At 42.0% G+C, this 15626-nt stretch overlaps 1 protein-coding gene across 1 annotated transcript in view; it reads right to left on the reverse strand.

Moving 5' to 3' along the window:
• Positions 1 to 667: 667 nt before the first annotated feature.
• Positions 668 to 15626, reverse strand: part of LOC142260464 (uncharacterized) — a 70307-nt gene continuing 55348 nt past the window's right edge. The window contains 6 exon segments of the mRNA XM_075331935.1: positions 668 to 2369; positions 10243 to 10333; positions 10531 to 10628; positions 10712 to 10835; positions 10917 to 11096; positions 11226 to 11294. Of these exon segments, the coding sequence (XP_075188050.1) occupies positions 1159 to 2369; positions 10243 to 10333; positions 10531 to 10628; positions 10712 to 10835; positions 10917 to 11096; positions 11226 to 11294 (1773 nt within the window). The 3' untranslated portion in view covers positions 668 to 1158.

Below are 15626 nucleotides of genomic sequence, written 5' to 3' on the forward strand. Positions count from 1 at the left end.
GTGGCGGCAGTAGCGCCGCTGATCTGTGTGGAGCAGTCACTGTTCCCTGCAGCATCGCTCGTTCTGCTGTCTGCCGGTCAGCTGACCTGCGTGACTAGCGGCGCGCACAGCGATGACGTCATCGCTGTGCTCACCACTTGCTACACAGATCAGCTGGCCGGCAGACAGGAGGAGATCGCGGTGCTGCAGGGGAACGGTGATGGGTGAGTGTACTGATTCACTGCCCCCGGCGCTGACCTGTGTGGAGCCGTTCCCCTGCAGCATCGTGATGTCCTCCTGTCTGCCGGCTGATATGTGTGGAGAGCGCGCACAGGGATGGCGTCAGCTGACCGGCAGACAGGAGGAGATCACGGTGCTGCAGGGGAACGGTGACAGGTGAGTGTACCGTACTTATTCACTGCCCCCCGCGCTAATGATGATGAGCGGGGAGCAGTAAATACAGCCGCACAGGATCACTCCAGGCTGTAGTTGCCAGGGGTGATCACAGCCGGCTGTTTAATATGCGCACACCCCGCCCATCATTCCACCCACCTGTCAGCGCTGGCTTCAGCGCTGAGAGATGATGGGCGGGATGATGGGCGTGCATATGTAATGAGCGGGCCCACAAGGTCACGGCAGGCGCTGCTACAGCCTGCTCGTGCCGCCGATGACCCGCTCCACCGCAGCACTCTCATTCCCGGCTGCAGCCCTATATTCAGACCATAAGACGCACCCCCTACTTTACCCCAATATTTGGGGGGAAAAAAGTGCGTCTTATGGTCCGAAAAATACGGTATATGAGATTGCCATCATTTTATAAACAATCATCTTGGCTGTCTCACATTCAATGAAGTAGCGGATGGGCCCTAAAAGTAAAAGGTTAAAAACATTTTTACCCTTTTGCTCATCAGTGTCTAAAAATGTGAAATGTTCAATGCACATGGAATATTGCTTTTTATATAGTTGTTAGAAAACAGATGTCTATTGGTAACTGCATAGACTTTAATTCTAAAGTAACTTCTAATATGCTTTCCCTTTCTTGTTTACTTACTTGCCTTTACTTTGACTGTCTATTTTGTGCTTTATTGTTTACATTGTCAAATCTATGGCTTCTCCCTGTGTGAATTTTTCTTAGTGGTCAACAAATTACAATTTTCAAGTAAAACATTTCTAAAACTTCTATGTACAATAATGGCTTTTACCCATGTGATTACTGTGATGTTCAAAAAGATTGCTTTTCTGTGTAAAACATATCCCACATTCCGAAAATGTAAAAGGCTTCTCTTCTGTGGGAGTTCTATGATGTATAACAAAATGTGATTTATCTGCAAAATATTTCCCACATTCTGAACATAGAAAAGACTTCTCCCCTGTGTGAGTTCTCTGGTGTCCAATAAGATGTGATTTACGTGTAAAACATTTCCCACATTCTGAACATGAAAAAGGCTTCTCCCCTGTGTGAGTTCTCTGGTGTGTAATAAAATGTGATTTACGTGCAAAACATTTCCCACATTCTAAACATAAAAAAGGTTTCCCCTGTGTGTGAGTTCTCTGGTGTCCAATAAGATGGAATTTTTGTGTAAAACATTTCCCACATTCTGAACATGAAAATGGCTTCTCTACTGTGTGAGTTCTCTGGTGTCCAATAAGATGTAATTTCCGTGTAAAACATTTCCCACATTCTGAACATGAAAAAGGCTTCTCCCCTGTGTGAGTTCTCTGGTGTACAATAAGGTGTGATTTACATGTAAAACATTTACCACATTCTGAACAAAAAAAGGGCTTCTCTCCAGTATGAATTCTTTGATGTGTAACAAGAAGTGATTTACGTGTAAAACATTTCCCACATTCTAAACATGAAAATGGCTTCTCTCCTGTGTGAGTTCTCTGATGTATAACAAAATGTGATTTATGTGCAAAACATTTCCCACATTCTGAACATGAAAAAGGCTTCTCCCCTGTGTGAGTTCTTTGATGTGTAACAAAATCTGATTTATGTGCAAAACATTTTCCACATTCTGAACATGAAAATGGCTTCTCCCCCATATGAGTTATCTGGTAACTAACAGACTCTGAAGAAAATCTTTTCTCTCCTGTATGAATGTTTTTATGTATTTTTTCATATTCTAAAGTTGAAAATTGCTTCATTGCTGTAAGGGCACTTCTATTTTGAATACCTGTTTTGTGACTTTTATTTTTCTTAACAGTCTGTGATAAATAAGAAGTTAGGACCTGCTTAAAAGAATCAAATGATAGATCTTCGCTGTGAAGGGATGATGCTATATCTGGAGTAACGGCATTCGCTTCAGCTATTTCTTGTGTGATATCAAGGTCATCTGATTTAAAAACTGAAGAGGTCAGTAGTTCCTCTGATCTCCTGGTACAGTCATCTGCCAAGAATAAAAAAATATTTTTAATATTTAAAAGTGTAAGGATATAATTTCTAAAATAGCTATAGAAATTTCAAGTTATGAAGCAATCTGTAATTATAATAATTATTCACTGAAACAAAAAACTTTCACAATCTAACAGTTGTAAAAACATTAAAATTAATACATCTAGTTATCAAACATTTTATAGTAGGACATATATGTTCACAGTTCTGTTTATGTTGGAGGGCATAGTTTATTAATAAAGTTCTTATAAGGAATAAATATTAAAATATCCATATTGAATATACATAAGTGCTGACATGGAAGGATATATATATTCTTCTGGAAGCTTCTAGTGATTATGTCATATGGAACTGTGTTCAACTGAAACACCCTATATGGACTGAACAGTTGTCATATAACACACGATGGAGGGGGCTACTTGGGCTCCTGCACGTCGCCTACTGCCAGAATGCTTACAGGCTGCAAAATGAACACATGCTGAGAGGCTACGGTATATCACCCCTGCCTTGCCATTCAGAATCCAAGGAGAGATGGATGAAGATTTTCTATTGATCAGTATGGACTAAATGAACTCTTTTCCGTAAGCTAATGAAGTATATTATTTTTCCTTTCTGTAACTGAACCCTGGCAACCATTTTTAAATAGATAAAATACATTTATTTTTTACATCTTTGAAGTCCTTTCTTTCATGCGCTTTTACGTATTTGAAGAAAAATATATTTAAGAGTATATTTTTAATAACAGTAGACTTCAGAGCAGAGCGGGAACCAGTAGACCATGATGTTCAACTCTTTGTTCATTTTGCATCCCAAATATTTGCACAAAACTGGCTGCAGTGGAATGCGATTAAATAAAAGTGGTACTAACTACTATAGAGAAAAACTGTGACTATAACACATCTACTAAAATGATCGCCCTCCACTCTGACAGTATTCAACATCAATGATTTAGCAACTTGTGGTGAAATATCTCTAGACAAATTACAGCATGTGGCTCTTGGCAATCCAAACTATTGTAGGGACCAATAATTTTTGTCAGATAAGTTTCTTGAAGAAATATTGAACATTTAGAGAGAACTTTTTAACATAGTCCAGTAAAGCAGAGTTGTACTCATTTAAGATGGACCATTGGAACTACTATGAGTTCTGGTCAGAAAAGTAGAGGAAGTATTAGTAATCCCCATTTCAGAAGCGATTGTGCAGTAATCTGAATTCCTTAGGATCAGAAACATAATAGAATTCATGACGATCCTGTAGATGTGAGTAACTGTATTTTAGAGCCATCAACCACGTACAGCTTAGCGATTTATCATGGCGTAGGTGTCATGTTCTTGTGTAGTTAATCACAAACCTCTTTGAAGGAGACGAGTGGCATTGGAGTAAACATCTGTACTCTATCCCCACAAAGCAGGACCTGGAGGCCACGTTTAATAGACTACAGGAGACTCAGATTCGGGCCTTGTAGTCTGTTAAACAGGACATTACACAAGTGGGCATCAGAGTGAATGACCTAGAGTCTGACACAGATTCTTTAGATCAAACAATAGAGGACCAATATCTTAGTGTCTTAACATACCACTCAGATCTCAGACATTCTAATATACACAGTTGACATAGAGAACCGTCACAGATGAAACAATCTCCATATTTGTGACATGTCGGAAGAAATATCTTCCCATATGCAGGAGAAAACCATTAATACTTTATCCTATCATTTACTTGGGAGGAAAGAGGACTATTATTGAATTGGATATAATTCACAGAGATATTGGTCCCCAATCCACCTTGGCCTGAAAACCATGCTATGTTGTGTCCTGCTTTTATTTTTACAAGAAGTAAACTATTTCACAAGCTGCGAGATCTAAATAGAACATGCAACTGGAACGGCTGTGACATTGTTATCCTCTCAGATCTGGCCAGGAGCACACTTCAACTTCGGAAAGCCTAATGACCACTGACTTCGAGACCCAAGGGATCTCCTAACACTGGGGGTTCTCTCATTTCACCTTTTTACAAAAAAGATGGCTGCTCCGCAGAATTCAAGAACTTGGGGGACCTCCCAACCAACTTATCAACCTTCAACTTGCCTCAGATCCATCCGCCAGAATGGCCGGCGCTTCATACGTTTATCTCCTTTGATCCTACATGCTGATTGGGAAACAGAGAAGTCACCAAAATCGCAACACTTATCCCTCAGTGATGGGCCTATTAGAGACATGATGTCTTCTCCAGGATGACTGATCTGTACTTATTACCATCACTAGATTTAAAATTCGGTCATTATTGATGCCTATAAATGGTGGTCAGGTGTTTGGTTTGAGAAATTGTATCAGGAAATATTTGGTCCTTTTTTTTTTTTACACCTAATCTATCACTGTCACTTCCTTTTCCTACTTCTATTATCTTTTTTTTCTGCTTTTCTCTCTTTCTTCTTGATTCTCTCTATATTGTTGGGTATACTATACATATTTTGGATATTCGAGTAATACGGGTCTCTTGTGGAGATTATCCCTGTCTTGGCTTCCTCAACCCCACTTAGGTATTGGGACATCTTCATAGGGTCCAGTTTTCTCCTGCTAGGAGTTAATACTTTAGTGTGGCCTATGGAAATTGTCCCTTCCAATTTCACATTTCTCCCCAGGTTTGCCATGTCTATATCCTATCTTAGTCGTTCTCCCTCCCTTTCTCTAATTGTGACTAAGTTAACATTTACATCTTGTATTGTAAATAGTCCTTTGAAAAGGAGTCAGATATTGTATTATCAATGTATGGAAAAAAGAGCTACATATGACAGGGAGCACACCTACGATAATGTATATATAAAAGGCAAATCTTTATTGTGACAGCAAGAATAAAAACACTTAAAAAATGTAACACACCAAATAACACGGCCTGATACCCCTTGTGACCACCGTCATATACACAGCATGAGCAATAATATTCAATAGTAAAGACGTCATAGATATAAATATAAAATATGAATCATGCAAAAGTGTAGAAAGGCTGATGGGATATCTCACATAGATGCAAGATGCCAACTGGCTTATTCACAATCAGAAAGACCTGCTATAAGAAATATATATAAACATATAGTAGCAATGCCAAACGGCCATAATAAACAGTCATATCCTGAGAGAGATATGTTGTATAGGCAACAGATAATACCAATATATATCAGAGGATCAATAATACCTCCTAGAACACGTAGTGGCAAGCAATTATACATACACAAGCAGGAGCTGTATAGAATATGGCAGCCAAAAAATGGCAAGGAATTATACCATATGCAAGTAGGAAAGCCAGAGGTAGTACACAGGGGTCAGAAAATACCGTGGGGAACCCACGCGTATCGCCGCACAGCGGCTTCCTCAGGGCAAGTGTGTACATCACAGCCCACAACAAAGAAGGTATATAAGCCAATTCATTTAAAGTATATAAAAATCACCTGTGTGGAGGCTGGCAGAGAATGCCGATCATGGCCATATGGGAGCGCGTATTACAGCGGCTGTAATGCATGAAGATGCGCGCCGCCATCTTGAAAATTCCGCGCATGCGCGGAAAGTCAAAGATCGGCACGCGTCATCAACAGGGAACTGCGCATGCGCAATCTCCCGAGTAACAGAAGAAGCAGCAGTAATCAAAGGGGATCCTGTGTATGATTTCAAAGGACCACAGCACCCGCAAAAAGTGTGGTAATGAAACCGGAAGTATAAATATATATCGCAGGGACACCCAGACTTCAGTGCAAGAGGTAAAGTAAAGAAAATGAAAAAAGAAAAACATATAAATAAGAAAAAATGAATACAAATAAGTATAAAGAAAAATAAATAAATAAAAGAAAAGGAGAGAAAATATATAAATAATAAATGAATGAAAGAATAAATAAATAAGAAAAAATAATAATAAAAAGAAAATCTATTGTATTATCTACACAAAAAGGGTCTCAATAGCTATGCTTCAGGAAACATACTTTAAGGTCTCTTTAGTTTTTAAATATTCAAATAGATACCACAATGCCTGGTACATTTCTTCTAACCCAAAAAATAAAACGAAGGGTGTTTCTATTGCTTTCCAGATTTTTCGACAGATATTGGACTTGCGAGTTGATCCAGACGGTAGATATATTTTCCTTAAGGCCGCTTTACAAGCTGCGATATCGGTACCGATATCGCTAGTGTGCGTTCCCGCCCCCATCTGTTGTGCGACACTGGCAAATCGCTGCCCGTGGCGCACAACATCGCCCAGACCAGTCACACATACTTACCTGCCTAGCGACGTCGCTGTGGCCGGCGATCTGCCTCCTTTCTAAGGGGGCGGTTTGTTCAGCGTCACAGCGACGTCATAGCAGCGTCACTGAACCGCTGCCCAATAGAAACGGAGGGGTGGAGATGAGCGGGACGTAACATCCCGCCCACCTCCTTCCTTCCGCATTGTGGCCGGGAGGCAGGTAAGGAGAGGTTCCTCGTTCCTGCGGTGTCACACAGAGCGATGTGTGCTGCCGCAGGAACGAGGAACAACTTCGTTACTTGTGCAGTAACAATAATTGAGAATGGACCCCCATGTCACCGATGAGCGATTTTGCACATTTTTGCGACGATGCAAAATTGCTCATAGGTGTCACACGCAACAACATCGCTAATGCGGCCGGATGTGCGTCACAAATTCTGTGACCCCAACGACTCCGCATTAGCGATGTCGTAGCATGTAAAGCCCCCTTTAGAGTGTGTTTTGCTCACATTTATTTCCTCAACACAGAACAAAGTTTGGAGTCACTACTGAGTTTACTGGGGGTTCCTCTATCATTCTGATGAGATACTATGTAGATATAAGAGGGAGGAACTCTGCCTCCAGCCCCTCCCTCTGCCTCTAGTCCCTCCCCCTGCCTCTAGCTCCTCCGTCCTCCCGTCATCATAGAAACTCATCAACAACAACCGCTATCTCCGATCTCAGTAATGGGAAAGTCTTTACTGGAATACAGATTTTACCTCAGGATTGAGAATTTTAACTGATCAATTCTGGGAGAGAAAGAAGCAAATTTGTCTGATAAGATATATGCCAAAACTGATTATTTTCATGTGTACTATATATTTATAATAGATAAATATTAAACACCCTGTCTCAATTTCACGGGGCGTGAGAATGGTAGCGCGATACATCATTTTCTCCTGCGAGTAGGATGAGATCTTTATCCTTACTCATAAGATCTCCGTATCCTGTCATATCCAAGAGATTAACTATAAGATCTTGTCCGGATGGTATAAGACCCTCGAGCGCATTCATCACATGTTCCCTGGTACATCTGATAAGTGTTGGAGATGTGGCTGTGGGTAATATGACTAAAAATTTTTGGACCAAGTTTTTGAATGAAACTTTGACCTCTTTAATAAACCCTTCGGTGCAACACTATGGTACTCCCCAGAAGCCGCGTTACTCTCTGTATTTCCAATGTCAAGTTTCATCCATCACGAAAGGGATCTTCCTAATATTTTTTTACACCAATGAGGCAAATCATCCCTATACACTGGAGATCATCCTCTCCTCCTCTAAGCTGGAATGAGTTGAATCTGAGGACTTTTTAATACGGATGGAAGATTTAATAATTTCAGATGATGTCTCCATTCTGAGTCTTATGAATATGAGGACATGGTTACCCCGGTCTTCCTTTACCTCTGACTTTGGGACTTGTTAACCGATCCATGTTACATCTAGTAATGATATGAGGCTTTTTGTACTTTAATTGGGGCTTTTCCTCCCCTATTGTGCTTCCTAATGTGTTTCCCTATTTTATGTTTTATGGTGTGTGTTCTTCTTCCTACCCCCTAGCACCATTTGTATGACATACAGTGCCTACAAGTAGTCTTCAACCCCCTGCAGATTTAGCAGGTTTGATAAGATGCAAATAAGTTAGAGCCTGCAAACTTCAAACAAGAGCAGGATTTATTAACAGATGCATAAATCTTACAAACCAACAAGTTATGTTGCTCAGTTAAATTTTAATACATTTTCAACATAAAAGTGTGGGTCAATTATTATTCAACCCCTAGGTTTAATATTTTGTGGAATAACCCTTGTTTGCAATTACAGCTAATAATCGTCTTATATAAGACCTGATCAGGCCGGCACAGGTCTCTGGAGTTATCTTGGCCCACTCCTCCATGCAGATCTTCTCCAAGTTATCTAGGTTCTTTGGGTGTCTCATGTGGACTTTAATCTTGAGCTCCTTCCACAAGTTTTCAATTGGGTTAAGGTCAGGAGACTGACTAGGCCACTGCAACACCTTGATTTTTTTCCCTCTTGAACCAGGCCTTGGTTTTCTTGGCTGTGTGCTTTGGGTCGTTGTCTTGTTGGAAGATGAAATGACGACCCATCTTAAGATCCTTGATGGAGGAGCGGAGGTTCTTTGCCAAAATCTCCAGGTAGGTCGTGCTATCCATCTTCCCATGGATGCGGACCAGATGGCCAGGCCCCTTGGCTGAGAAACAGCCCCACAGCATGATGCTGCCACCACCATGCTTGACTGTAGGGATGGTATTCTTGGGGTCGTATGCAGTGCCATCCATGGGTTAGCCTTGACTCTTCGGACAAGCCTGGCCTCAGCACGGGTGGAAACTTTCAAAGGCTGTCCAGGCCGTGGAAGGCTAACAGTAGTTCCATAAGCCTTCCACTTCCGGATGATGCTCCCAACAGTGGAGACTGGTAGGCCCAACTCATTGGAAAGGGTTTTATACCCCTTGCCAGCCTTGTGACCCTCCACGATCTTGTCTCTGATGGCCTTGGAATGCTCCTTTGACTTTCCCATGTTGACCAAGTATGAGTGCTGTTCACAAGTTTAGGGAGGATCTTAATTAGTCAGAAAAGGGGAACCAAACAGAATTCTGGTAGTTTGAGGAGTTGAATAATAAATGACCCTCTGAATAAATTTTTCACAATTTAAAAAAAAAAAAAAAAAGAAATAACATTCTTTTTTGCTGCAGTGCATTTCACACTTCCAGGCTGATCTACAGTCCAAATGTCACAATACCAAGTTAATTCCGAATGTGTAAACCTGCTAAATCTGCAGGGGGTTGAATACTACTTGTAGGCACTGTATTTGTGTCTCATGATTTCTATTTAAATATATGATTATAACAAAATATTTGTTAAACAATAAGAATAATTATCAATTTTGCTAATGTTCTCATCTGTAAGAAAATGAGAGAAGGTTTTAGTCTATGGTAAATCACAGTTTACAGCTTTTATGCCCGAGATCGGAAATATTACATTTTCTAAATGTCCCAAGTGTAACTCAGAGGCTGCAGATCTATTTCACATGTATTTTGACTGCCCGGAAAAGAGGAATTTCACTGCTCATGGAATGGTGTCTCGTCATAAAAGGGAAGTTTCACAAGACTGGACCTTTGTAACGATCCAATCAGCACATTCATCAGAAGGGAGAGAAGGAAGATTCATGAATAAGATGCCAAGATTTTAGGACCTCACCAGCATCATCACCCTCCGCTTTCTCTTAGGGGTCCATCATACTGATTAGATTCTTCTTCCCATGATTTTCTAAGTTGTCTGCACATTCTACGTACGCTGTCATTTGGCTTTACAGATTAGAGATCTGGGCAGCTAAGGGTCAACATCTTCTAATTTCAGGGAATAGGGTGGATCCTACCTGTAAGATCTGGCTGATACAGATCTCACTCCAACAGAAGAGCGTCCAATGCCCAAAATAATGGGGACAGTTTTGGGTGGAGGAGCATGTGGTGGTCTAGCAGCAGAATGGTGACCATTTTCTATGGCCGGAATACAACCCTGATAAAGTAGCCACAGCCGGAGACTGAGAAGAATCTGTGACTTCTCTGCATTTAGTGGTCACTACTCACCTGGGCGGTTATCTGTAGGAATCTCCTCTTTACTCCGCTCATCACCCCTCACATATGTCTCTGTAGTATTAATGTGGGGCAGATCTTCCCCCTGAAACAAATATTGTAAAAGTCACAGACAGATGGAGAAGTCCCATCTATGATCAGCTCTAATCCTGCCATCTCCACCGCTCTCATTACACAAGTATAACACATATAATACTGGAGGATAAAACAAGACTGAGCACAAGACCTTCACAGCCGTCTACACATCATAGGGAGATTTCATGACTCCTTCTCTCCATCTACCTGATGATCCTGAGGAACATCGGGATCTTCTTGTTTACAGTCCTGTGGGAGAAGAGGACGGGGACATCTCTCTGGTGTTGTCCTCTTACTGGATAGAACTGGAGGAGACACATACAGGGACTGAATTCATTCCTTACATACAGATAATTATAGGCCGTGTGTATTTAGTCCTGTCTATTACCTGGTGATGTGAGGGGCTGGGGAACCTCCATCATGACGTCCTTGTACAGATCTTTGTGTCCTTCTAAATACTCCCACTCCTCCATGGAGAAATAGACGGTGACGTCCTGACACCTTATAGGAACCTGACACATACAATGATACCGTCACCCCCGATCCCTTCATAGCGTTACTGTATAATGTCCCAGCATTCCCAGCAGTGTCACCTCTCCAGTCAGCAGCTCAATCATCTTGTAGGTGAGTTCTAGGATCTTCTGGTCATTGATGTCCTCATGTATCGGGGGGTGAGGTGGAGGCCCCGTGATTGGGCTCAGGGGTCTTCCCCATCCCTCAGACACAGGGGCCTGACAGCGCTCACTAGAGGTCTTCTTCACTACTGTGTAATCCTGGTTATGGAGAGACACAGTAATAAATCTCACTCCAGACATTTCCAGAGTCCTCACCTCTCCAGTTCTGTCCATCTGTTATTCCCATAGATAAGAATGATGTAATGTGACGTCATCAGAATCTCTCACCTCTCCAGTAAGCCGGAAGAGGATCTCTAGGGTGAGGTGTAATATCCTCTCCGCCATCTTGTCCCTGTCCATATCCATCCTTCACGGGGCAATCAGGAGAATTCTCTTCTATAGAGCGATTGTTCTCCCCAGCATCTAATGTGCATGGAGCCTGAGCCCAGTAATGGGGAATCTCCACACACCTCCACCTGCAGAGCCGCAAAGGAGATATATGGCTGCTCTGTGCTTACAGGACCTGTGATGATGTCACATGGAGGGGAGGAGTCAGGGTCACATGATCAGCTCCTCAGTGTAGTCCTATATTGGCGTGCACACACTGGGTGAGGTGCGGTGTCAGTGAATGGTTATAGTAAACCCCTGTTGCGTATGTATGTGACCCCTGTTGCGTAAGTATGTGACCCCTGTTGCGTATGTATGTGACCCCTGTTGCGTATGTATGTGACCCCTGTTGCGTATGTATGTGACCCGTAGACACTCATTTCAATCTTTGCTTTATTGAATTCTTTATTTATAAGTTGAGGTGAGGAGATTTATTGAGCGACTTTAGAAGTAAAACGTTTGGACCTGATTTGTCTCGATCACAAGTCGCTGATAATGTGAGTATGACGTATATGGAGCAGAGCCGCATGTGTACGATGTGTACAGAACTGTGCCATGTGTGTACGATGTCTACGGAATGGAGCTGTGTATGTAACGGAGCCGTGTGTGCATGACATGTATGTAGCGGTGTTGTGTGTGCACAACGTGTATATATACCCTCTTATACCACTTTATTAATCCTCAAAACACCCATGCAAGCAGGGCTGCCACTAGGAATTTCGGGGCCCCATAGTGGCAAAATTTCGGGGCCCCTTGAGGCTCCACCCTAGCTCCGCCTCCACCCCAGCTCCGCCTCCACTCCAGCTCCGCCTCCACCCCATGAATGTTCCACAGTCCCACCGCCACTCTTGGAAAACTTCACTTCTGCAGTATAGCCTCACCAATCACACATTAACCCTTCACACTGAACACCGTATCACACACGCAGCCATCAGATTTTGTTTTGGCCATCAGATTTTTGTAAGCCTGCCACCACCACAAGGTGGACTCTTTTGGCAGGGCCCTACTCTGCTCTAACTTTTTTTTTATATCTAACTTTTTTGTTATATATTTATTTTTGGTTTATCTATTTTTTTTTTCTTTAAGGGAATGTGTCACATACAGTTTTTAAACTAATTGAATCCAAATTCTGATAATGCAGACTTGTGGATTTAGATCTGACAAGCCCTTCAAATGGAATCTGTCACCAGGTTTTTAACACTTAATCTGAGCACAGCATAACATAGGGGAAGAGATCCTGATTCCAGCGATTGTCACTTATTGGGCTGCTTAGTGTAGTTTTGATAATCTCCTGCTGATTAACCAGTGATGTTATCATTACAGGACTACTTGGCATGCTGCAAGTAGTCCAGCATATTCATGAGCTCTGTATAACTGCTAGATCTGCAGCAGAGAAAACATGGATTTTATCACAATGACAGCAAACAGCCCAGTAAGTGACACATCACTGGAATCAGGGTATGTGTCTCTACATTATGCTGCTCTCAGATGAGGGAGAAAAAACCTGCTGACAGATTCACTTTAAGGCTCATTCAGCAGTCGGTGAAAACCGGTCTGCACTTGGGCCGCAGTGCATGGCCTGGCCATGGGTCTCCTGACCTGACCTCAGCAGTCTCAGAGCATATATGGGGATGCAGGTCAGGAGATTGGGGCCCGGCCATGCATGGCGTTTTAAGCTGAGATTTATACTGATGGTTGTTCTTTATGAGAGCGGAGGAGGGTTGTGAACAAGACATGCCACATAAGGCAGAATTAGGCTGAGTCCACACGTCCTGTAATCATCCGTTGGGAAAAATTATTTCTGCAGGATCAGTTTTCTTTAACATGGGAGTCTATGGAGGACAGATCCGCTAACAGATTTCTATTTATCTTCCAATCTGTAACTGATGGGCATCGTGACCTGTAGAGCCACAAGTCTCCTACGCAGGAGAATGCAGCTGCCCGTGCCCACGATCAGGGTTCGGTGCGCTGCGGTCTCCTGCTTGTGCTCTCCCTATGCGACTCCACAGCAAATAACTGACATACTGCGGCCTCGGAAAGCCGCACCGCAGGTCAGTTATTGCTGCTCGGCCGTTGTAAAATAGTGAGTTTATGGAGATTTGATTCATAAACTTGAATACATACATTCATATAATGTGTGTATTTCGCCCATGCCTTTAAGAGAGCCTGTGAGTTGAAATTACTAGCCAAGGTTTGACATTGTAGAACCAAAGCCATCTGACATTGTTCATCAAGTAGCTGACAACGTAGTGCTATATTCTAACTGGAATTTGTGCAAAGATCTGAAATTAGCATTGAGAATCTTCTTAGTGTTACACTAAGGTCAAAGGTCAGCGAGCTTCAAAGAGTTCTATATATTTTACATTCTATGTCAAAGTGGTTTAGTTTTACAAGTCTCCACTGCGCAGGACACTTATTCTTGCAAATTATGAATCACGTGATATGACATAAGCTATATCTAAAAATGATAGTTAGTTCTTGTAAGACCATGTAAAGAGATGAGGAGAATCAGGGGGTGGGGTTTGAATTATATAAGCAGACTACATTTCAAAGAAGAAGAGGACTCAGAGGTAGAATGGGACCATTCAACCAGACGATCCAGAGAGGGACGGCTTATCACAACATCACAGCTATGTAAGATAAATAAACTTTTTCTCTTTTTCTCTACTTATCTATTTCTCTTCACTAACTAAAGACAAGAAGTTACTTTTCTGTAATGACTTTTACTGAATAAATCCACATATGTTTTTGCACCTATTTTGCTCCAATCATTAATATACTGGCTTAGGATATGTCACGTCAACCGTTTTTTTAACATATTTGGCGAGCATCAGCCTGAATGATTGAGAGGCACAGCTGTTTTCTGTGCGTGGTGATTTTTTTCACACTGCCTTTTGCTGCAAGAACTTTTTTCTTACGTCATTCCCTGCTTTTTGTCCGAGAAGGGGGGGTCAGTGAGTAATCTCTGTCCAAAGACTGCAGGCAAAGACGATACACTGTGTCTACATCACGGAACCTTGGAGAGGTTTAACGTGACAAGCTGCACGGAGGTCGTATGTGTCAAGCCTTGACGGACATCTGAGGACTTCCAATCCAGGACGATCGACCCATAGACGATTGGAGCCATTCCAGGACGATCGACCCATAGACGATTGGAGCCATTCCAGGACGATCGACCCATAGACGATTGGAGCCATTCCAGGACGATCGACCCATAGACGATTGGAGCCATTCCAGGACGATCGACCCATAGACGATTGGAGCCATTCCAGGACGATCGACCCATAGACGATTGGAGCCATTCTAGTACAACGCATCACATATTGGTGAGATATGGATTTCATTCATGATTATTCTAGACAAAGTCATGTGGAGTATTTATTTGACCATACGCATACTGACACACAGTTATGGTCAAATCTGTACCGGCAATGTGAAATTGAGAATGCTAAGTTAGATAAGAAGTTTTTTACTGTGAAACGGTTACAGAAAAAGATACAGAATGTATTGGGTATGTTATACACTTACAACTCCATGGTGGGTGGGGCACAGCCATATGCACACACCATCTGCATGGTGACAGATACACCCAATACAACAGATACACCCAATACAACAGATGCACACATCACAGATGCAGAAACAACAGATTGTCCAAATTGTTCGATATTAGCAGAACATATTGAACATCTGGAAGATCAGTTGGAAACAAGAGCAGATTTAATATCAAAATTACGGAAAGATATTAAATATGTATCTGTTATTACAAGACAGAACAAGACAGATGCTTCCGCATCACCTGCCTCAGGTTCCGACATCCCGGACCGGCTGGATACAGCTGAGGACGAGAGTCTAAATGAGGAGGGACTGCGAAAAAAGAAGTTACATGATAAGGCAGCCCGTCTTAACATTAAAATCCATGACCAATTAATGAAAATCATTAAAGACATACCCAAATATGATGATAAAATGGACACCTTTCATAATGCGGACATTTTTGAGTCACATTCGGATAAATATAATCTGACGAATGATCAGAGAAATAAGATATTCAGGGTATGGCTTCCCTCCCACATGGCAAAAAGGTTACAAGCAACACCTAGGCCAAACGAACACGATGACCTGATCCATGACACAAAGGAAGATAGGCTGAGACAGTTAATTCTTTTTACTACTGGAGAGTCTACCCCAACAGTCGAATTGTTAGAAAACCTTAAGACACACATACAGGAGGATCCATACATAATCTTAGTGAAATTCGAACAAGGATATCGTTTGATAATGGAAATCGGACCTGATCAA

The sequence above is a fragment of the Anomaloglossus baeobatrachus genome, unplaced genomic scaffold (genome assembly GCF_048569485.1).
Source record: "Anomaloglossus baeobatrachus isolate aAnoBae1 unplaced genomic scaffold, aAnoBae1.hap1 Scaffold_109, whole genome shotgun sequence".
Taxonomy (NCBI): Eukaryota; Metazoa; Chordata; class Amphibia; order Anura; family Aromobatidae; genus Anomaloglossus; species Anomaloglossus baeobatrachus.